The sequence below is a fragment of the Melanostigma gelatinosum genome, assembly GCF_949748355.1.
Source record: "Melanostigma gelatinosum genome assembly, chromosome: 22".
In the NCBI taxonomy this organism is placed as follows: domain Eukaryota; kingdom Metazoa; phylum Chordata; class Actinopteri; order Perciformes; family Zoarcidae; genus Melanostigma; species Melanostigma gelatinosum.
This window is the reverse complement of record NC_136655.1, coordinates 15,755,898-15,779,828: the sequence shown is the minus strand read 5'-3', so window position 1 is coordinate 15,779,828 and position 23,931 is coordinate 15,755,898. Positions and strand designations below refer to the sequence as shown.

The 23,931-nt window shown below is 45.7% G+C and overlaps 1 protein-coding gene across 2 annotated transcripts in view; it reads left to right on the top strand.

Moving 5' to 3' along the window:
• scube1 (signal peptide, CUB domain, EGF-like 1) overlaps nucleotides 1–22,761 on the top strand; it is a gene marked incomplete at its 3' end in the record, with an annotated part of 116,031 nt that extends 93,270 nt beyond the window's left edge. For both annotated transcript variants that reach the window (XM_079294554.1, XM_079294553.1), the window contains 15 exons: nucleotides 3,359–3,481; nucleotides 6,767–6,883; nucleotides 8,287–8,409; nucleotides 8,481–8,600; nucleotides 10,866–10,943; nucleotides 15,881–16,030; nucleotides 16,148–16,306; nucleotides 16,451–16,654; nucleotides 16,773–16,934; nucleotides 18,630–18,797; nucleotides 19,820–19,981; nucleotides 20,153–20,350; nucleotides 21,739–21,891; nucleotides 22,049–22,128; nucleotides 22,609–22,761. In XM_079294554.1, coding sequence (XP_079150680.1) covers nucleotides 3,359–3,481; nucleotides 6,767–6,883; nucleotides 8,287–8,409; nucleotides 8,481–8,600; nucleotides 10,866–10,943; nucleotides 15,881–16,030; nucleotides 16,148–16,306; nucleotides 16,451–16,654; nucleotides 16,773–16,934; nucleotides 18,630–18,797; nucleotides 19,820–19,981; nucleotides 20,153–20,350; nucleotides 21,739–21,891; nucleotides 22,049–22,128; nucleotides 22,609–22,761 — 2,150 coding nt within the window. The remainder of the gene's footprint in view (nucleotides 1–3,358; nucleotides 3,482–6,766; nucleotides 6,884–8,286; nucleotides 8,410–8,480; nucleotides 8,601–10,865; nucleotides 10,944–15,880; nucleotides 16,031–16,147; nucleotides 16,307–16,450; nucleotides 16,655–16,772; nucleotides 16,935–18,629; nucleotides 18,798–19,819; nucleotides 19,982–20,152; nucleotides 20,351–21,738; nucleotides 21,892–22,048; nucleotides 22,129–22,608) is intronic.
• Nucleotides 22,762–23,931: the final 1,170 nt, after the last annotated feature.

Genomic DNA, 23,931 nt, shown 5'->3' with positions numbered 1-23,931 from the left:
CATTTTTTTTAGGTTTACTTACGCAACAAAACAAAAAGGTGGCAAATAATCAGTCCCAACCCTACATTAACCCGCATAGTTTCTATCTATGCCCGCCCCAAGCATGAACCAGGGCAGAAGTTACTCGTTAGTCGTATGCCATTTGTATATATTATAGAACATTTCTCCTGAGAGGTGGGAGTCTGTTCTGGGCAACTTCTGTCAGTGACACGATTCTCGAACAGAAGTAAAAAGTACACAAGACAATAATCAAATAGTGATCTTGAAATGATGCAGGTTATGTAGGTTATTGATAATAGCATGAAGCATTCCTGCTCAACTGAAATTAACAGAGAGCCAGTGAACGAATAGCACAAATAAAAAAATGGAAGATCAAATTAAATTCAAGATTACATTATGACTAATAACAAAGCATATAGGGCCTACCTACCCACATAGATCGCAGTGGAAATTTCTCCTCATTAATATGGCCGGATAGGATGGCCATCAACATTGGTGCTAACCTGACCAGATTTAAACTCGGGCAATTTACAGGCCGGCCTGAACCTGGTGGTCGGGTCAGGCTCAATCGAGTTTGGGCAGAGAATCAAAGATCTATATTTTGGCACAAATGTCCACTTGGACTCAATAATTAACTGATTAGAATTTGTTGGTCAAAGGTGACTGTGACCTCATGTCCATCTGATTCTCATGAATGTGATATCTCAGGAACGCCTGGAGGGAATCTCATTACATCTGGCACAAACATCCACTTGGACTCAAGGACACTTTATCTCCAAAAGGTCAAAGGTCAACTTCACTCTGACATCATAATACTCTGCAAAAACACTTTTCTGAGCACCATTTACTGCCATAAATCAGGAACAGATGGTGACCATATTTCACAATTTACATTTCACTCATCTTGGATGCCCACCTCGAAACTGCGGTGACTGTCTAGATCAGAGGTAGCCAACACGGGAAAATCACTGTCAAAATCCGAGAGCGCAAATAGGATCCACGCGCGCGTGTGTAGAGGTTCCGCCCGTGCAAATTAAACAGCAGCGCGCGTATATTACTTTGACGAGTGCTTTCACATCACTCCTCGCAGAATATCTCTGCTCGCGTGAGCAAAATTGCAGCCTTCGAGGAGAAAACCATGCTTTGAGCGTGAGGGGCGTCCCCTAGCGCGCGACTACTACACTGCTCTTCTGCTCGCAAAACTTATATGACTACATTTAATAGGTTACAATCCTCGTCTTTGGATTGGCCGGATATCCCTCCGATATCAATCTTACATAACTGATCATTTGTATAAACATGGGACAGAGTTCATGATTTGTTCAAAAATGTTACAAAGGTAGTGGTTAGTACAAACGAGACATGATGTGACGATATGCCAGTTAATGATTTCCTAAAAAATGTTGGAAGTGATCATTTGTAAAAAAATATAACGGGTGTGATTTTGAACAAAATACACAATCATTGTTAATAATTATTGTGAGGAATGATTAACATTGGCATGTGATCAGACAGTCTCTTCACACATATTATTATTATTAAAAGGTGATCTGTGCAACTTTGTTATTCAGGAAGTTTGTATCAAACAGCCCTTCGTACGACTCAGTGCCCTTAAAGTAGCTCTCAGTTTCAAAAAGGTTGGTGACCCTGGTCTAGATCTTCTGTGATGCCGGGTTGAAGATGTGTGGGAATGATCCATGTCTTAAAATGTCTAGTTTCTTTACGACAACATCCATATTTGAAGCATTGTTCACTGTCATGGCTACAACTTTGTGGTATGTCAAAATCAGCTTTATCGACCAAGCATGTTGTCAGGTGTACAAACAATTCACGTTTGTACACCTGAACAATTTGACCGGACGCTGGAGGCAATTCTATTGTATGTCCTTATGTTTCTCCTTTTCCTCTCTCTTCTTCTGTATCTTGTCTCCTCTACCGCCATACTCCAACTTCTCCCCCTCTCTCCTCCTCCCCCATGTCTCTGTGGTGTCTTGCTGGACTTATTCCCCAGCTCAAGGGTTTAGGTGTTAATCCCTCACCGTTTTCATCATTTAGAGCACCAATCAAAAAGGGCTTACCCTGTGTAATCTGCGAGATTATTGTCCCCTCTCGCTCCTCCTTTGCTCCATGCTCCTCTCCTCGAACTCCTCCACCCTCAACCTCTACACACCTCTTTCCAGCCTGATCTTTCCTCCTCTAGAAACAAAGTTTTTCCAGTGACAAATGGAAAACAAATCTTATCTGGAAAGGGAATACTTTCTATAAAAGAGAGATAAGGAGCAGCAAAATGTATTTATGGGAAAAAGCCAGTGACAGACATGATTCAGCAGTTTGGGTTCATCTAAGGGCACCGTAAACTGGATGGTTGGGGTTTGCCAGATCTGGCAGCAGGTTTGCCGTTGCCACTGAACATGCTGCCTCGGGGCGGTTACTTTGGCCTTGTTATCATTTTAGAATGGATGCCTCTGGATGGCTGCGCCACAGCTGGACTAGAGCTCAGGTTTGTTTTACTATTTCAGAAATCAAATAAACATTTAGAGTTGTTTTCACTGACTTTGTAGATTCATCTGCAGGTTTAGGGTGCAAAACACTTCATGATAACTATAAATTAGATATAAATCGGTCTGAAAGGACGACAACAAACTGGTTTCACCTCTTTATTCTTAGCAGGATCAAGAAACAACTTCATATTACAAGATGTTTCTTGTAGAACAAGTGCTTTTAATGATGCTTTTTGCTTCCCCCTACTTTCCTTACTTTCTTTTCTTATTTTTTTATTGAAACATTAAGATATAAAGATGTCGCAGTTACCCCTTTTCTTGGCCATCAGCCACCTTCCATTACTAGCTCTCTCCTTTTTCTCTCTTCTCTCTGCCTGACTGCATTAGTTCCAGGTAACTAGCGTATCATGGGATGAGACAGGATCCCTATGAACAAGCTGAACCTCCAAAGACTCATCCACGCTGCCTGCTGGAGTCCTGTTAAACCATAAAAACGCTAAATGTTCCATTCCAGTACACACGCCACAATGAAACACTGCGCCGAATTTGGAAAAGTCAGTAAAAAGATCATAGGAGAGAGAAATACATTAAAACATTGAATCACAGTGAACATGACGAATAGACTCAGCAAAGTCAGCATGTTACATGACACCAGAAGTACATTAACTGTTTGGTGTGCTCCAGGGATGTCATGCAAACCGATACTTCAACGCTAAAATTCTGACAACGTGACGGTACTCATTTTGTCTACACTACCTAGTAGGTGCTGTAGGTACACGGAGTCTTCTCTAAAATCCGGTTGAGCTTTGACACAGACCTGTGCCTTCGCTGATGGACCTTTCTGTTTCACCACCCAGACATCGATGAATGCCAGGAGAACAACGGAGGCTGCGATCACTTCTGCAGGAACACGGTGGGCTCCTTCGAATGCAGCTGCCAGAAAGGCCATAAACTGCTCACCGATGAACGGACATGCCAAGGTCAGTGATCGACAGCTGTCACATCCACAGATTCTCATTGTGTCATCGGCCTCAGCAGTCAGGTCTGAACACACTCAGAGGCAATCATTAGAATGTTCAGCTCTTTGGTTTTACTTGACAAAACTCAAAGACAGTACTTGTTTTATGAACCACATTAGTGGTGGCTGGTGATTATTTAGCTCGGTGGGGCTACAGGCATTGAGGACTTCTGACACACTAGCAATGTTTTTGACTGTTTTTTCATGAGCATATTGAATATTGTCTTGACTTTATTGACATATTCCACTTAATGCTTAAGGGCCTACTGCTTCTCTGATAGTTACAGCAATGCAAATATTCAATAGAGCATTGCAGAAACAATGCTGTAACATAGCAACCATGCCATCTTGCTGTTGAATGCTCCTTTGTTTCGTCATCTACTGGACTGATGGACTCATTTGCATATTCAAACATACAATTTTAGAAAACTTTTAACACAAAAATACTTATCTTAATGTCAGTAATTAACTGGGGACATGTTATGGTGATATCTATTCGTTAACGTTGTTTTTTTTTTTTACTCTATTCACCTGTAATATATTCGCTTAAATGCTTAAAAGAGAAAAGGTCAAGCAAGCATGCATGAAGTAGAATCTGCAGTTTGACGTCCTCAGCTGGGTGTGCAGTGTACATGTAGGAGCCACATGAGATCAGCGGTGATGTGTGTTCGTCCAAAGGCGGATTCCTGGTTACAAGTCGCAGCAAGCGAGAGCAGACAAACACAAAATTATTTTTGTTAAAAACAAAACCCAGAGGCGTTTCTGTCCCCGCCAGCAGTGTGTACGTGTGTGCATGTGTGTCGGATGAACTGTGCATCTCCCTCAGTGCGTTTGAAGTCTTTAAAAGCGTGGTGTTGAGTGTTGTTAGCCACATCACGGCGTCAGCGCCTGTTTCTGACACACCATTGCCACCGTACCACACCAGCCAATAGCTGCCAAGTTTGACATCTGGACTCTTCAGCTTCAACATGACCTTAGAATGAAATATAGTGCTTGATTTGCCAGCTCTTTCTGTGCCGGTGAGCTTTTCCAGAGAAAATATCTCCTGGTAGTACATGCCAGTGTATTTTGCCAGAACTGGCACGGAACCAAAGCAGAAAGATGAATCATTTGCCGTATTTGCATAAGCAATTTCCCCAAGTTATTCGTTCTATTATAAAACGTTTAGAGAGAGTGTCAGCAGTTAGGTCAATGTCAGCAATCACTGTCAAATCACCTCATCGTGACCTCACAGAGGATCACGCCAGCCAAACCAACATGTATTTCATATCTGTTCCTTTTACCTTCAACGTGCTCGTGGGCTAGCTCGAAACAGGCGACCTATTCCTTATCCCCACACGAACAGATGCCTGGAATATTTACCAAGCCAACATCCAGAGCCTTAACAACTTCCTCCACATGACCAACTCCATTATGACATGTTGTATTTTTAGCCCCTGTAAAGCCCTGCGGAACAGCCCGAAATAAACCAGGTGAGCTGAAAAACGGCAGCCTCCATTCCTGAGACCAGTATACACACACGGACACAGACACTGAGTAACGGTGAATTTCAGCCGGCTAAACCTCAGTTCAGTAAAGTTTTTCCAGACTGGTTTATTAGAATGAGGTCTTGTCCTAGTTTAGTATGGAACTCATGTATTTGTTTACTATACTGTCCACTGTGAGTAATAGGAAGGCCTCTTTGGTCCGCGGTGAGCAGCCTGTCTGGCTCCATAAATGAGTCATTAAGATTACATATCTGTAAACCACTCGTCCCGCTGACCTTTGCAGCGGGACAAAAACCCCAGAGCTCTCACTGGGCTGAATTAAACCATGACTTCGTCAGTTCATGATTCCATTAACGTGTTGTGAATCCAACAACACTTGTGATGCAGTTGTAGAACCGTCGAAGGGACATCGGCAGGTTGTGAGGCTAAAACAGTCATCTGAACTCATGCAGAAACCCTCAAATGTATTTGAGCGTTATGCAAAGCAGGAATGCATTTGATATTGTTTTGATCTACTTTATTATTAAAGCCTTTAGTTGTATTTTTTAGATCATGATGTCACTTTTTTGGAGGTAACAAGAAAAGGAAGAAGAGACTGACATTAATGGGAAAAATCAGTAGGCACAAGCGTAGTACAGAACCTGTTTAGACAACAAACTAGATTGAAGAACATTGTGGTTCGGGTTCAAAAAGTTTGTTCGTGTAACTTACATAGATTGTGTTAGTTAAGTACGTAATTACGTAACAAAAGTAAGGTCAAATTAGACACTGATTACTTTTTGTTTCACACAGGACATGAACAGCGGTCTTCTGGATGAAAGTCCTTTGTTTGTTTCACCCGTTCATCCAACTTTGGCTGTCTTCGAAATCGCATGCTAGTATTGCATGCTAACGTACTGCATGCTAACGTACTGCATGCTAACGTACTGCATGCTGAATGGTAAATGGACTGTACTTGTTTTTTGTAGTCTTTTTGACCACTCAATGCGCGTTCACACTACTTGTCATCATTCACACCCTGCTGGCAGGGGCTAGGTACCACCTGCCTATCAGACTAACTCATTCACACACAGCTACGGGATTAACTGTCTCGCCACAGTCGCCCCATTAAGAGTATTAAGCATGCCAGCAGACTGTTCACACTGAAGTATGCTGAAGCAACAGCCGGTCTCAAGGCACTCCTCCAGTGGCTCCATCATGTCTCCGAAAATGTCGCAGCAGCATTATTTGGATAAACTGACCACCTGTTGGGAATCTAAACGGTTACCTTGTCATCTGAAAACAAAATAAAACGTAATAAAATGACATATTAACAGCTTTTAGCCTGGCTCAAAATCTCACAAGACTGACGACTTATCTCAAGGCACCCACACACAATGCATTGTGGGGCTTGAGTCAATGCTTGCTTATGTCGTATACACCCGGGCATTTCTTGTGTACACAGAATCCACATATGTTGCTGTGTGAATGCACTCCATTCTTCATTTGTTCTCATACTTGAAGTATGAGATATGTATGTTAGTATACAATTTCGAACAAAGCCTTTCTTTGTACTAATGTTACGTCACCTGACTTCCTCAGCGACAGCCCATTGCATTACTTTTTTGTATGTTTAAGTACGAACAGTGGATGATAATGGCCAGATGTATGGATATGAACAGGAAAACCACTATCAGTAAATGAAGCCTAATTTGATGTGTCACTGATGATGATGTCTCCAGTATTTCTCACCAGTCGTGTATCTCTCCGGTCTCCCTCAGACATCGACGAATGCTCCTTTGAGAGAACCTGTGACCACACCTGCGTCAACTACCCCGGAAGCTTCGAGTGCCTGTGCCGCAAAGGCCACATCCTGTACGGCCTCACTCACTGTGGAGGTGAGAGTCCGCTCAGATCCGTCACCGCTACTGCAAACTGGGCTGGAACTAGCTGTTTGACTCAGTCGAAGTGTGTGTGTGTTCGTGTGTGTGTGCGTCTGAAAAGGGAGTGTGAAGGTGAGGGGTCACTGAGCGGGTGCAGACTGCTGCTGCTGAAAACACTCTCACAGCTCAGTTCCTCTGAATAACTTCGAGCTGAGTTTTCTGCGTGTGTAATAAGTAATGTCATTGTATGCATACAGTGTGAGTCTGTGTGTTGGTTTGTCTGCTGGATGTATCTGTATCAACAGACTCATACAGTCAGTTGCCAGGTACAGCTAAAATGATACAGTCTAATACAACAATCCTGCAGTAAATCCTCCCTGAGATTCTAATGGTTGTGCTGAAACTGTTTGCGAGAACTTTTGATTCAACTGTCTGACCATTTCGGAGGCTTCTACGGAAGCCCTGAGAGTAAAGTATCTCTTCCTAATTCTGATTCTGACCGCTTTTTCTCTTCTGTTTGTGACTTGATAACAGGTGAAAAAAAGGTTTTGCAAGGATTCAATTATTTGTCACGATCAGTTTTGTTTGATAGTTGTTTTCGTTGTAAGACTTAGAGAGATTATCTTTGAAAAGCCTATTCTTAAATCAAAAACACAGGAGAAGAAACTATTTAGGTCAGACTTAGAAAATGGATCACAACTAAAAAGAACATGTCACTTGCTTGCTTTCGTTGTGTTATACCAAGAGAGGTCTCTGTTATTAAGCCTTCCCTCATTGATATGAAAGGGACAAAATAACAGAACAACAGAATCACCTGTCACATCAACACCTCACATTGATGCAAAACAAAAACATTAATTGTTTCTTGAAATGTAACAAAACACTGACATTATATTTTATCTATGAAATGGTAAATGGACACTACTTGCATAGTTATTTTCGAGTCTTCTTACCACTCAAAGCTCTTTAACACTACATGTCATCATTCACCCATTCACACCCATTCATACACTGATGACAGGAGCTATCATGCTCATTAGGGCTAACTAACTAATGCTAGCGGAGCCGGGATCCTCTGATTGAAGGACGACCCTGCTCTACCACTGAGTCACAGTTGCCCAAATGAAATACGTATTTAATACATATTAAATACTTCACATTTTTATTAGTGCTGGGTAAGGATTCAAATATTTAATCGCGATTAATCGCATGGATCTTTTGCGATTAATCGCGATGAATCGCATTGTTATGGCAAAGTTCAATAATGAATTCAAAAGTACTGACAATAGGATGTTTGCGGGCTTTTATCCCAGTTCTTGTCATCCTCTTGTTGTTATGTCTATGTATTGTCTCTTGTATTTCAATAAAAAATACTCATACTCATACTGACCATACCCCTGCCTGTGGTTGTGCCTCAGACATTGATGAGTGCAGCATCAGCAATGGGAGCTGTCAGTACGGTTGCACAAACACCCAGGGTGGCTACGAGTGTGTGTGTCCGCCTGGACAGAAGCTCCACTGGAACAAGAAAGATTGCATCGGTAAGCACCAGCTCTATGCGTGTTTGAGTCCAGGTGTTTGTCATGGTGATGTGACTCTGTGTGTTCCTCAGAGGCGGTGAAGTGTCTGCCCAATGGGAAGCCAGCACCCCGAGCCCAGCTGACGTGCGCCAAGAGCGGAGGGGCGGAAGTCTGTTCGCTCTCCTGCCCCTCCAACGCCCTCTTCCTTGCAGGTATACACGCACACACACACGCACACACACACACACACACACACCTACACACACACACACACACACACACACACACACACACACACACACACACACAGTTTATGCCCAAACAGTTAATTTGATTACTCAATAAGATAAAATGCATTGTGCTAACACAGCTTTCATATATTCCTGAGCTGACTATCTATAGATTTACAGTATGAACCATCAATTATTAGTGCTGGCACAACAAAACATGGAATTGTAAGGTTGATTATTTTTGTAAATAATTTATGGAAAAATACCAAACATGTACCAGTTATAGCTTTAGAATTCATCCTTATCATTCATTGCCTACCAAGTACGACATTTAAAAACTGCAGCTGTCATCATTTTTAACCGTTCTAAAGGGATGTCTGTCGGTAAAGACTGAATCTCAACAACTATTGGATGGGTTGCTGTGAGAGTTTTGAACAGACATTCATGGTCCCAGTGGATGAATTCTGCTGACTTCACCAACAGTAGGTCAGGACTTGTACTTATTTGGTCAAATATGTCGACATCAACTCAATGGATTGGCACCAACCTCAGGGATTTATGGTTCCGACCATGAATCCTAAGGACTGTTCATCTTGCGCCGACATTTTTGTTTCGTTTTGAAATATCTCGATACATTTTGGCCGGATTGTGATGTTTGGTTTATGACCAAAAAAACCTGCAAAACGAATGACATTCGCCTCAGCTGCACTTTGTGTTTAATGCTAGTTATTGAATGTTAGCATAACATGCTAAACTAAGATGCTGAACAAACAAACCTGCCAACATTGTCACAGTGAGCACCGCTGTGCCTAAATACATCCTCACAGACTAGCACAGCTCTAGATTCTTCATGTCGTCTGACCCAAATATATTCAGGTCATAATCATATATGTCAAGAAAGAATAGAGTTTCACAACACTTGAGAGGCTGGATTTAGTGACTATCTATTTTTGTGTGGAATAGTTCTGGGGTTTACTGCAGAGTGAGTATGAGAGGTCGTTGATTGAATCTTTCTTATTGTTTTTCTCTTTTTCCTGTTGTTTTTCACATTTGGGACCTTGATGTTTCGATCAGGATGGTGATCTTACAAGGAAGGGTGTCTGAAAGTGGTCTGAGTGTGAAGGAGATTACTTTAGATGTAAAAAAAGAGTATATGAATATTTCAGATAGCTATTTATCTATGTAACTTTATTTCAATAGAAATGTACTGTGATCTTCCACTCTGTGAATGAGAAAAGTCACAGAGTGTGTGTTTAAATTGGTGAATTAAAAAAATGAAATATATTCTGCTCCTGTAAATCCCTCTAGAATGGCCTTTACCCTCAGATGGGCTGTTTCTGTCACACGCTGCTTCCCTCTGGTGGTGACGGCTCGCCGTTGCAGATTTACCATCCTTTCCTCTCGATACCATTGATGCTTGACAAGGGCGCTCGCTCTCTTTATCACTGTATGTGTTGACACCTCGGGGGGGGGCTCTCCACTCAGACTGATATGTTTTTCACTCTGCGAGGTCCTCTTGGCTTCTCCTGTCCCGGCACTTTGGCTGCCTCTCCTCCTGTCATAGTACTTAACACACATCTGTAAATCGATTACATTCTTTGATCGCACCTTCGTTTTTTCCACGGCGAGGCCTTCGCTCCGTTTGACTTGGCGGCCGCGGTGTGAGAATGATGGATAGCTCTCAGGCACGCAGTGAAATATTTGTTTTTCTGTCTTTTTGGAGAGCGTCTTAGGTTCCCGGGGAGAGAGCCATGTAAATTCCTGTGGCTTGATGCAGCCGGGGCTCTGATTTAATCATCTCGCTTTTATGACTTCATCCCTTATTCCTCACTCAAAAAGCGTCTTTTTGTGTTTCAAGAAAGAAACAGGATACATAGATCTTTCATTTGTGCTTTAATCCATCAATGGAGTTTTGAGGTCACATGGCAGCAGATTTTCCTCTGGGTCTGAATACAGCATTTATAGAGTTCTTATTAATCCTGTGCGTGGTCCAGCCCACTGCCAAGTGCAACACACGCACGACTCTGACGTGTGATGGAATAGGAGGACCAGGTCACACAGTCCTTCAGACCAAATAAATAAAAACTCTCTGCATCCCTAAGCTCTCATCGTCAAGTCAGATTTCTCTTCTCTTGCTGCAGTATAATATGTGTGTGTGTGTGTGTGTGTGTGTGTGTGTGTGTGTGTGTGTGTGTGTGTGTGTGTGTGTGTGTGTGTGTGTGTGTGTGTGTGTGTGTGTTTTAACAGACTCAGAGAACAGCTACACACTGAGCTGTGGAGTGCCCGTCCAGCCTGGGAAAGCGCCTCAGAAGACTAACGCCACCTGTGCCGGTACGGAAGGCCTGAGAAACACTCCAAATATTCCTCATAAAATGATGATGATGTTATGATCTTCAGCATATAAACACAGCACAAAAAGTAAGGAAAGTTGTGTTTGGTAGATTATTTCTTTGTTGTTACAATGCTTCTTGGCAATTAATCTCATACCGTTGGAAAGCCTGTTTATTTCCCTTTTAAATGGTGCCACATTTGTAAAGAACATGCATTTGTGGGATGAGCAGCAGAGCTGAGTATGTGGGTTGCGCCCATGAAAAATTTGCTTTCCAACGGTATAAGATTTACTGCCAAGAAGCATTGTTACAACAAAGAAATAATCTACCAAACATAAATGTCCTTACTTTTTGTGCTATGTTTATTAGTAATACATTAGGGGGGGATGAACATGTTCATGGTAAACAACAAGGAGATGAAGTGAGATAATAAGACAAGTTGTTGACACATAAAATATACAGGTGCCAGCAGATATCCAGATGATGAATAGTATGGTGCTCATTGTTCACAGTCCAATTAGCAACTTGAGTTAGAGTTAAAGGCGTGTACAACCAGATTGTTTCGCAAGTAGAGAGTTTTTCAGGTAATTTTAAGCCAATAAAAAGAAAAATTATTGTCGAACAATAGCCAGTGTGAACCCAGATTGCCTTTCTGCGAATGTCTTTTGCCTCTTTTGTAGCGGTGTAACGGTACGCGTATTCGTATTGAACCGTTCGGTACGAGGCTCATGGTTCGGTACGCATGACGAACTGAATACTTTTGAGAAAAAAGAAAAAAAAAGATTTTTTATTTTTATTTTTTTTAACCTTTATTTAACCAGGTAGTCCCATTAAGATTAAAAATCTCTTTTGCAAGATGTAAGTAACAATACTACATAACATGAAGGAGCAGTTTTTGTTTTTTATGCTTATGTGTTGCTAAGAAGACACCCCAGAAGATGGCTCACTCAGGTATAGTTCCATTATTATTCAAAGTCAAAGAATAACTTCATGATGTTAGTTGTAATGAATAAATATATTTTAAAATCAAGTACATTTCTCTGGCATTTATAGTTTTCTACTGTACCGAAACGTACCGAACCGTGGCTCCACTGTATCGTACCCAACCCAACCGTGAATTTTGTGAACCGTTACACCCCTACTCTTTTGCTCCCCAGTGGGGAGCAAAAGAGTAGACATGTATGTAGACAGTCCACGTGGGGACTCCCCACGTGGACTGTCTACATTCAATCAAAGCCTGCTCTAACTCAATACTACTCAGAATACGAACGGAAACCAGAACGCTTCCAATACCAAAATCTTGCACACAGATTTTGCATTGATATGCAGATATCTGTTTTAATTACAATAATTAATTCATATTAATAATAATTATATACACACCTATAATGTATATATATATATAAACATTGCTTGTTTTTCCCCCCACCACAGTCTTTCTTGTTAAATGTTCCCATTAAAACAGACCTCAATATGGCTGATAGCTGATTTTTTGAACATTAACGCATGTAAACATTTTTTAGAAGAAACACAAATTGGAGATAAACCTTAGCTGAATTTCAGGAGCAGGGCCACACCTCCACGGGGCCACTTCCGGCCACACCCTACAAATACCCACGGCCACCATAGCTCAGCCTGCTACGCCTTTCGCACCAAACCGTAAGGCTGCTACACCTTCAGAAAAGAGTCAGGCTGCTACGTCGTTCGCACCAAACCGCAAGAACGCCCGCAGCACCGCAAAAACAACGAACAGGAAAGGAAAATAAACCCCTTACCTCGCCAGCATAGACCTGCTACTAACCGGGCCTCCCGATGACGACGAACCGTTCGCCTCCCCAGCCGCCACCCCGGGGTCCACACAGCCCGGGGTCGCACTCCACCGAGGCAGGGCTTCCAGACGCCACCGATCGCCTCCGAGAGCGCCCCGGCGGCCCAACGCAGCCGCACCCGCCGACCAGCCACATCCATCGACCGGAATCCCTCCCTCCGGGCAATCCGCCAGTACGGGGACCCAGACCGACCGTCATCTTCCCGCTGCCCCCGAACGCGGGCAACGGCCGCGGAAGTCTCCCCCTTCCTCCTCCGCTCGCTCCGGACGCAGCGCTCGGGGACAAACCTCCGACAGCCCGTCTTCCGGCGACTCCAGCCTCCCAGTACGCCGTGCTCGAAGCCACCGCCACGGCGCTCGCACCCCGACCGCATCTCCCAGCGGAACCGACCCGCCCAGGATCGCCGCCTGGACCGTAGCGCGCCTGTTAACGGAGCTGCAGGAGCGGGAGCTGCAGGGATCCCCCACAAGCGCCGCGACAAGAAAGCGACACTGCTCCAACTCCTCGCAGCCACCATGACACCTCGCCACGCAGCGACGGACTTTCCAGCAACAACACACGGGCGCGCCGTCAGTGACGCAATCACGCACCGCCAAGCCCCGCCCCGCCGGCCTCGACGTTCCAGGTTGCCAGGTTCACAGCGTCCCCCTCCACCACCACAAGGAAAGAGAGAAGAAAGGGAAAAGAGAGTCTACGCAACAAAGCACACCGTGCCAACTCCTCCAAACCTTCCCAAAGTCACGTCAGGCACCAAGTAAGTCCTGGCACCGGGTTGCCAGGTTCCCTCTCCTCCGTCCCCCTCTTTAAGTCCGGGCACCGGGTTGCCAGGTTCCCTTTCCTCTGTCCCCTAATGCCGCTTTCCTACTACGCATACTCTGCCCACCAGGCGATTCATGGCACCGGGCTGCCAGGTCTTCTGGCCCCGTCCCCCTCTTTAAGTCCTGGCACCGGGTTGCCAGGTTCCCTTTCCTCTGTCCCCTAATGCCGCTTTCCTACTTCGCATACTCTTCCCACTAGGTGGATTCCTGGCACCAAGGTTGCCAGGTCCTCTTGCCTCTGTCCCCCTCTTAGTCCTGGCACCGGGCTGCCAGGCTCCCTCTCCCCCGTTCCCCCTCCCCCATCCCGCTTTTCCTACTACGCATACTCTTCCCACTAGGCGGATTCCTGGCACCAGGGTTGCCAGGTCTTCTTGCCTCTGTCCCCCCCTAAGTCCTGGCACCGGGTTGCCAGGTTCCCTCTCCTCTGTCCCCCTCCCCTATTCCGCTTTTCCTACTAGGCAGATTCCTGGCACTGGGCTGCCAGGTCTTCTTGCCTCTGTCCCCCCCTAAGTCCTGGCACCGGGTTGCCAGGTTCCCTCTCCTATGTCCCCCTCCCCCATTCCGCTTTTCCACCATGCAGATACCAAGCAACAACGAAACGCAGCAACGCAGCCACGGAGTGCAATGACGCAGCCACGCAACGACTCAGCCATGTTACGCAATGCTAGAACGCAGCAGCCGCGCATCGCAGCCACTGACCGCAGCCACGCAACAATGCAGCAACCGAACGCAGCAGGCAACGGGACGCAGCAACAGGAACAGAACGCAGCAACGAATCGCAGCAACGCAACAACGCAGCAACGGACCGCAGCAACGGACCGCAGCAACGCAGCAACGCAGCCACGGAGTGCAATGACGCAGCCACGGAACGACACAGCCATGCCACGTAACACAGCAACGCCGGAATGGAACGGAACGCAGCAACGCTGGAACGGAATGCAGCAACGGCAGAACGCAGCAGCCACGCATTGCAACGACGGAACACAGCAATGCAGCGCAACAACGTACCCCAGCAACGTAACTCAGCAACGCAACGACGCAGCAAGCAACAACGGGATGCAGCAACACAGTGCAACGGACCGCAGCAACGTAACAACGCAGCAATGCAGCAAGCAACAACTGAACGCAGCAATGGAACGACGCAATGACGCAGCCACGCAACGTATCGCAGCAACGCAACGTATCGCAGCAACGCAACGCAGCAGGCAACGAGACGCAGCAAGCACGGAACGCAAAGCAACAACGGAACGCAGGACGCCAGTGCCCCCGCCGCCTACTTCAGAAAACACAGCAAGTGACCATAACCGGGACATCTGGCACCGGGATGCCAGTGAGTGGTTTGGTGGAGGGTAGCCTGAGCGAAGCGGTTTGGGGAAACCGCCCCCCACGAACCACTGTTCACCACCGAGACTGGCCGCATCGCCGACCGATCCTGGTTCCTCTTGCACTTCAGGGGAATCCTAACCATCTCCGGGATCAATCCCGGCTCCTTCTCTGGCCACTCCTCCCGCGTAGGAGCCGCCACCACCGCAGCGAGCAGAGGAGTCCCAGACCACCTCATCAAAGCCTGGGCCGCTGGCCCTCCCACGCCTACCAACTCTACACTCGCCACAGCGCCACCGACATGCGCAACGGGCAGGCGGCACTGCTCCCGTAGGCAGGCTTTTGGGGGTCTGCAAGGCCCGGGAGCCGCAGTGGACCCTCAAACTAGCCTTTCCCCAAACCGCTTCGCTCAGGCTACCCTCCACCAACCATTCCTAAAACTCTCCAGCCGGCCAAATCGCCGAGGTGGGGCCCTAAGCTAGTGAATTGGAGATAAACCTTAGCTGAATTTCAGGAGCAGGGCCACACCTCCACGGGGCCACTTCCGGCCACACCCTACAAATACCCACGGCCACCATAGCTCAGCCTGCTACGCCTTTCGCACCCCACCCTCCCGCCCCTCTTTAAAACCACTCCCGGAAGGCCACCTGCCTCCACAGCCACTACTGTCCCACATGGACCGGGGGGGGGGGGGTCTGCAAGGCCCGGGAGCCGCAGTGGACCCTCAAACTAGCCTTTCCCCAAACCGCTTCGCTCAGGCTGCCCTCCACCAACCATCCCTAAAACTCTCCAGCCGGCCAAATCGCCGAGGTGGGGCCCTAAGCTAGTGAAATACAAGTATGAACCTGAAAATGAGCATGATATGTCTCCTTTAATGGGGCATAATCACCTGAGAAAGGGTAAAAAAGAATACAAAATGTAGACTTTACACACCTGTAGTCATACTACATGATGATTAACAGTCTTTTGTTTGGCTATGCTGTGTATGAATCCAGACATGCTGGCCCCGCCCATCAAACAGAAGGCCAGGTTTAAGATCAAAGACGCCAAGTGTCACCTGAGGCCCCGCAACAAGGAGAAACACAGAGATTCATCCAGGCAGAACCTGCAAGGTACAGAGCTTATACTGGGTTAGCAAGTGTTTTAGACACACTATCATTTATAATTGATGTTTTAACCAAAACTGACTCTCCCTCTCCTTATCCACCTCTGTGTTTTTCACCTGGCAGGAGGCCAGTTCCCCTGCACCGACGACTGCCAGGTAACTTTTGTCAACCTCAAGTGCGACTCGTCTAAGAAGCGCCGACGAGGACGCAAATCTCCCTCAAAAGAGGTTTCCCACATCACAGCAGAGTTTGAGATGGAGATGAAAGAGGAGGAAGCCTCAGGTGTGGTGTTCTGTCTTACCTGTTTTGTCTTACTCCACTTGGAATGAAACCGTAAAGTTTCATGTGCAAAGAGAATCACGCATAAATCGCATCCACAAAGAAAATAATCAATTTGTTTTTGAATGAACACCCATGTTTGCTCAGACACGTGCAATGTGGACTGCGTGCGGGAAAGGATGAAGCAGAAGCTGCAGAGCGCCATGCGGACGCTCAGGAAGTCCATCAACAAACAGCAGTTCTACATCCAGTTCTCCGGGACAGAGTACGAGGTGGCCCAGAAACCGTCCCGGGTACCGGAGGGAGCCAAGGCCTGCAGCACGGGACAAGACCTCCGTGATGGCAAGTGTGGTGAGTCTGGAGTTTTGCCAGTTTTGGGTTTTGCCAGTTGTAATGTTGCCGCCTTGTCACGATGAGGAAGATCACAGAAAGAATTCCTTCAAACCTGCACCTGTGTCCTCCTCCTCAGCGAGCTGTGGCTTGGGGACGTTCTACAGCGGGGAGCAGGAGCAGTGTGTCCAGTGTCCCCCCGGGACGTACCAGGACACAGTGGGCCAGCTGTCCTGTGAACCGTGTCCCAGCACTGAAGGACAGGGCATCGCCGGTGCCAGGAACATGTCTCAGTGTGGAGGTAACTCACCGTCCCATCATTACAGTCAGATCTTTCATTCCTCCAACAGTACTGAAACAATTGCCGTATTAATCATATGAAGACACAGCTGGAGCTGGTCCATTCTGAGCCGACAGCCCATTAAAGGTCCTCAGATGTTTCTCCTGGCTTTTGTTTCCCTCTTTTATCTTTGTCAATGCTGGAACCAGTGGTGGGCCGTCAGGGCCAGCAAGGCCTTCTCTGCTAGCCGAGACAGAATCACAAAGTTATAGCTATTTTATAATGTAATCATTTTTCATAAATACACTACATGTATTTTAATTTTTTTTCCCCATTATCTTATTTTCTCATTGCACAGCTACTGTCTTCCTCAGTTGCTCTGCTTCCAATGCAGCTTGTTTTAAGTAGAGCTTTTATCCAATCAGATCTCACCTCCGTGTCTCTAGGTAAGAACAGAGGCCCGAGGCCTGCAGACTCACAAGTGAATCCCTTTGCAGTTTAAGTGAATGGGGACGATAGTGTTGATTGTCATAGTGTTCAACCAATCAGATCTTTAGTTTGACATGTTGGGCGTATTCTTTGACGTGTCAGAGCTGCTAGCTGGCCTACAAGTACGTGATTGGTCAGTGGGCGGTCACTGGGCGGTGACAATCCCAATATCTACTGAGACATTTTCAGCCCTCAAACGCATTAAAACGTATTCAAGAAATACAACTGGGGAGGCTCGACTGTCTTCACTGGCGTCCATGAATGGAGAAGGACTTCTTACTGGAACTAAAACGCATGGATGTACTGAACAACCGTGAGATTAAACTCTTTGTTAACAAAGAAAGGAGGATGGACTTTGTCTTTAAATAGTGAACAGCAGCTCTGGTAAGTGAACTGCTTTTGTTTCTCCATCTGCAGTAGCTTTAATATGCTTGTTTATATATTATTATTTGTACAACTTGTTTTTATGAAGATGGATTTTGTTTGGTTTTATATGTGATAGGAACCATTGTTACGTCCAATGTTGCGCTGGGGACACATTTAGTCGGTGCCAGTGTTGCCAACTTGGCGACTTTTTTGCTAAATCTGGCGACTTTCCGAACCCTCATGGCGACTTTTTTTTGTCAAAAGCTACTTGTGACAAATCTAGCGACTTGTTCTGTTGTTGGAGACTTTTCTGGTGTTTTGACTCTGACGTGAAAGCACGTACCGCTCTGCACTGTCGTGAACGAGCAGCGGGTGCTGCCGTGAGCCCCCTCAAAGCACTCACAGGCGGCTACTCTCACAGCAGCCTCGCGCAGCAGTTCCAGCTGCAGTCAGAGAAGAGAGGAGACACACTCTCCACGTATTCATGTCTCTGCAGTTAGTGTATTTATAGGTGTTGAGCTTCATTTTTACACGGAAAAAAACAATAACCGAAGCTGTGTTTCAGCTGCAGGACAGCAGTGAAAGCCCAGGTATAAAATGCACCGCCCGCCACTGGCTGGAACACATACATACAATGTGGATGTATAAAGATGTTGGGTTGGCACCACCCAGTGGCCATTCATGCACAGTGAATCTGAGCTGCAGCCAGAGCTCTTTGCTGGGAGCTGAGATTAGTAAGATATTAACCAGCTGAGAAACTCTCTGACATTGTGCAGTTCATATATTCAAACAGTGTCTTAGAGAGACGTACATTAAGAGAAGAACAGAGAGAATAAAGACTTTCTTGTGTCCTTCCCTCAGGTCAGTGTCCAGCGGGTCACTTCTCTTCCGATGGGTTCCGTCCATGCCGGCCCTGTCAGCTGGGCTCCTACCAGCCAGAACCAGGCCGTGTCCTCTGCTTCCTCTGCGGAGGAGGTCTCATGACCAAGTCTGACGGATCAGAGTCCTTCAGGGACTGTGAGGCCAAAGGTGAGGCTTTGTGTCCACGTGTGCATCTCTATATAAACCTGTTTCTTTCATTGCTACGTACTCCGTCTACCGTAATCAGCAATGTGCCAAGTTTATTTAAATTGCGTATTTCCGCACCAATTCAATGCAAAAAAGAAACACACCACAAAATGACATTCAAATACAATTACAACATCCACTAAGGAGCCAAGAGAATAAGACTAAGATGTAAAATACAAGAAATACAGTTGCAGTGCTTCTCAGCAGCAAACAGAGAAATCTTCAGCCTTGATTTAAAAGAACTGAGTGTTTTTTGGGAGTTTGTTCGGAGCATAGAAACTGATTCTCCATGTTAAGTTTTTACTCTGAGGACAGAAAGCGGACCTGACCCAGATCACTTAAGAGGTCTGGATGGTTCATAATGTAGCAGAAGATCACAAATAAACCATTCAGTGATTTATTAACCAGCAGAAGTATTTTGAAGTAAACTCTTTGACCAACATAAAGCCAGGGGAAAGGTTTCGGAACTGGAGTGATGTGATCCACTTTCCTGGTCTTAGTGTGGACTCGAGCAGCATCGTTCTGAATCAGCTGCAGGTCCTGCAGACATGCTTCTTTGTTGTACCATTACTGTAAAGAAGCGGTCACCTATATATACACCACTGTATGATGACGTGACAGCACATTATGATCATACTGAAGTGTTGTTGAGATGTTCCTCCATTAATATTCTATGAAGAGCTTGATTTGCTCGTGTGTAATTGGAGCTTTTTTTTCTGCCACTTTTAAAACTGTGTATGTGAATGCTTGGATTTGCATTGACACAAACCATTTGTCAGCAGTTTCACTGCTGATGCCATCATAAAGTCGTGTTCAGCTTCACATGTAGACGATAAAGTCATCTATTAGGCTTTTGTGCTTTGTTTACAGGACTGCTTTTTAATCTAGGCATGAATAAAATCACAGCTGTGTGATGTATCTTGTAGATGGCATGCTGTTTATCCTCATTTATTTTAATCTGACTGCCTCCTGTTCCACCTCAGTGCACTGCGCTCCTGGACATTACTACAACTCCACTACCCACCGCTGTATCCGCTGCCCAGTAGGAACCTACCAGTCGGAGTTTGGGCAGAACTACTGCATCACCTGCCCGGGGAACACCACCACTGACTTTGACGGAGCCACCAACGTCTCCCACTGCAAAAGTAACGCTGCTTAACATATACATTCAGCCTGCTCCAAAGTATTTAACAGCATGGTTGGTAATGAGTGCCAAATGAGAATTGTCTTCAAGTAAAGCAGTAGATTTTCATATAATGGTGCTGTTGTATTAAAAGGAGATATATTGCTAAGTGTTTCTGTGATGTTGCCCTCAGACCAGCTGTGTGGAGGTGAGCTGGGAGAATACACAGGCTACATAGAGTCTCCCAACTACCCTGGAGATTACCCATCCAACGTGGACTGTGTCTGGACCATCAACCCACCACACAAGAGGCGGATTCTCATCGTGGTACCAGAGATCTTCCTCCCAATTGAGGATGAGTGTGGAGACGTGCTAGTCATGAGAAAGAGTGGTAAAGAAATAAGTGATAATTCTGATTATTTTTAGGCAAACATAACTAATCAGACATATTTATGGAATGAATGTTCCTAGTCTGCATGTTACTGATTAATTAGTTCCTTCAAAACTCAAAATAGATTCATATCTATTGCCAGGCAGCAGGGTTGGCCATAGAAACAGAAAAGGAGTAAAAAGGACATCCCCATTCAAAGCAATGTAGTGAGATGGTCAGAGCTGTGGGCATTGTTATGTATGCCGTTGTTGTCCAGTAGGTCTATCTGCAGGTCCATAGTACTGAAGAACACGCCTGCTACATGACATGCCCTTGAAACGGTTGCAGTTCTGTTAGGTTTAGGCACCAGAACCTTTAGGCACAACAAATACTTTGTTTGGAAAACATCATGGTTTAGATAAACATCATGTTGTGTGAGAAAATAAATCTGTTACACTGGAAGTTATGTCGGGGGGTGCGTCATGTAGTAATGTGGGTGTGTCATGTAGTAAACATGGTCAGTCTTGTGCTAAAGTGGGTGTGATGTGTATTCAAGTGGGTGTGCTGTGTAGTAAAGTGGGTGTGATGTGTATTCAAGTGGGTGTGATGTGTAGTAAAGTGGGTGTGATGTGTATTCAAGTGGGTGTGATGTGTAGTAAAGTGGGTGTGATGTGTAGTCAAGTGGGTGTGATGTGTAGTCAAGTGGGTGTGATGTGTAGTCAAGTGGGTGTGATGTGTAGTAAAGTGGGTGTGATGTGTAGTCAAGTGGGTGTGATGTGTAGTCAAGTGGGTGTGATGTGTAGTCAAGTGGGTGTGATGTGTAGTCAAGTGGGTGTGATGTGTAGTAAAGTGGGTGTGCTGTGTAGTAAAGTGGGTGTGATGTGTATTCAAGTGGGTGTGATGTGTATTCAAGTGGGTGTGATGTGTATTCAAGTGGGTGTGATGTGTAGTCAAGTGGGTGTGATGTGTAGTCAAGTGGGTGTGCTGTGTAGTAAAGTGGGTGTGATGTGTAGTAAAGTGGGTGTGATGTGTAGTAAAGTGGGTGTGATGTGTAGTAAAGTGGGTGTGTCCTGTATTAAAGTGGGTGTGTCCTGTAGTAAAGTGGGTGTGATGTGTATTCAAGTGGGTGTGATGTGTAGTCAAGTGGGTGTGATGTGTATTCAAGTGGGTGTGATGTGTAGTCAAGTGGGTGTGATGTGTATTAAAGTGGGTGTGTCCTGTAGTAAAGTGGGTCAGTCAGGTAGTAAAGGAGTTGTGTTGTGTTTAACACAAGTTGAGCACTGAAGCTGTCTACTGGTGCTAAGCTCCCTCTGGGAAAGCAACCTTACTTCTTCTTAGGGCGCATACAAACCTGTGTTGTTTAGTCTAGTTGGATCCGACTCTGGTTCATGTTTGTACCATTCCTCCAGCCCTTCCCACCTCCATCACTACCTATGAGACGTGTCAGACCTATGAGCGGCCCATCGCCTTCACCTCTCGCTCCCGTAAGCTCTGGATTCAGTTTAAATCCAACGAGGGCAACAGTGGCAAAGGCTTCCAAGTCCCATACGTCACCTACGATGGTGAGTCACCTTCAACACAGCTCAGACACTTACGTTGGATCGAATCTCACATACAGGCTGAAAATTCCCTTGTGAATCATATTCATTGTTACAAATTTTTATACTGCCATCAACTTACACTCTATATACTCTGTCATCAAACCCTGTTCTGTTCCAGAGGACTACCAGCAGCTGATAGAGGACATCGTGCGAGATGGCAGGCTCTACGCCTCCGAGAACCACCAGGAGATACTGAAGGTACTGACAGATACAGTACCGGTCTGTCATTCAGAGGGAATGTCTTTTAACTCACCTTTAACTGGCTTAGGACCCTGCCTCAGCCGAGGGTGAACCTACGTCGATTATTTGGAGCGTTGAGGAATGGTTGATGGAGATTAGCCAGTAGCGGTTTGGGGGAGGCTTAGTTGAGGATCCACTGCGGCTCCCGGGCCTTGCAGATCCCCCGGTCTCCATGTGGGGTAGGAGGATGACTATGGGGTGAGATAACCTTGGGTGGAATGGTTTAACAAGAGGGAGGGTGGGTGGGATGCGGAAAGCACGAGCCAGCTGAGGCTTAGGTATTTGTAGGAGTGTGGCCGGAAGTGGGCGAGTGGCTGAGGCGTGGTCCTGCTCCTGAAATTCAGCTAACTAACTAACTAACTACTATATTGTAGATCAACTACAATATATGATTGGACCAGTTGGATGACACTCTCTGTCTGTGTGTCCTCTCTACAGGACAAGAAGCTGATAAAGGCCCTGTTTGATGTGCTGGCCCACCCCCAGAACTACTTCAGGTACACGGCACAGGAGTCCAAAGAGATGTTCCCCCGCTCCTTCATCAAGCTGCTGCGCTCCAAAGTCACCAGGTTCCTAAGGCCGTACAAATAGGCCGGGCCCCTCCACTGTCCCGTTAAAGACCCCCATCATCCTGCATCATTCCAAACCCAGCAACCTAAATGTAACCCCCCCCCCTACCCTGTCTACTTCTCCCCTGCCTGGGTCAACACATTAATGTACCCGTTTTATGACTGAAGATCTTCATTTTCTTTCAACACATGATCATCTGACACCCTTCCCTCCGGTTAGTGCAGCGCTTCTTTCGCCTGGCTCCAGACATTTGAATCCTCCCACTCCACCGAGGTGATTACTTCGTTAAAAAGCTTCAGATAAAAAGCAATCGCGCTTATGAGTGCCGCGAGGGAGGGGGGGGGGGCAATGGTTAGCCAATTCGTGCCATGGGCGGGACTAACAGCATTGTCAAACCGTTGTCAAGCTGTGTGCTGAAGGCAGCATGCCTGCTCAATATCGCCCGACATCCTAGTTTATTTCTACTTCGCTCTGCCACGGCAAAAACTGATGTCGCTCAGGCGGATACGTTGTTCTCTAGTGAATGGTTCTAGAAAATCAAATTGGTTTCAGTGGAGGCCATGTCCAACTGACGATGGAAACGAAGTGCAACGAGTCGACAATTCTGTCTGATATCAGGCAAACTTTTCGTTTGAGGTTTGACCGATATGGGTTTTTGCAGGCCAGTATTAATATTTTTTATAACGTAGCATAAGATACCTGATATATATTGTGTGTATATATTGTTTCTTTAAATTTGACATGTGTGAATGTTTTTTCTCAATTTTTGTATGGCAACATTTCAGTTCAGGTTTAAAGTGGGGATGCAGGTTCTAATTGAACATTGAAGAGTATTTTTCAACAAAAGAATACAGTATAAAGGACATGGTCAGACACAACATAGCAAACCTTCACATCCTTTGTCTGAGTCCAGTTACAGCAACATTCATATCATTATTTTGATTGTTGTCACTGAGGATACACAACCTTGAAGCAGCTGAAAGGAAACCTGTATATTAGATATTATAGTGGCTATTATAGTTTCCCAACACATTTGTTACTGACCAGCTTAAAAGCTAAAACGGCCAATCAAGCTGCGGTGGCAGATTGATACGACTCTCATGTCTGTATGTTAAATATGAAGCAACAGACATCTTAGCTCAGCATATAGACTGGACAGAGAGGGAAACAGCTAGCCTATAGCTCTGTCCA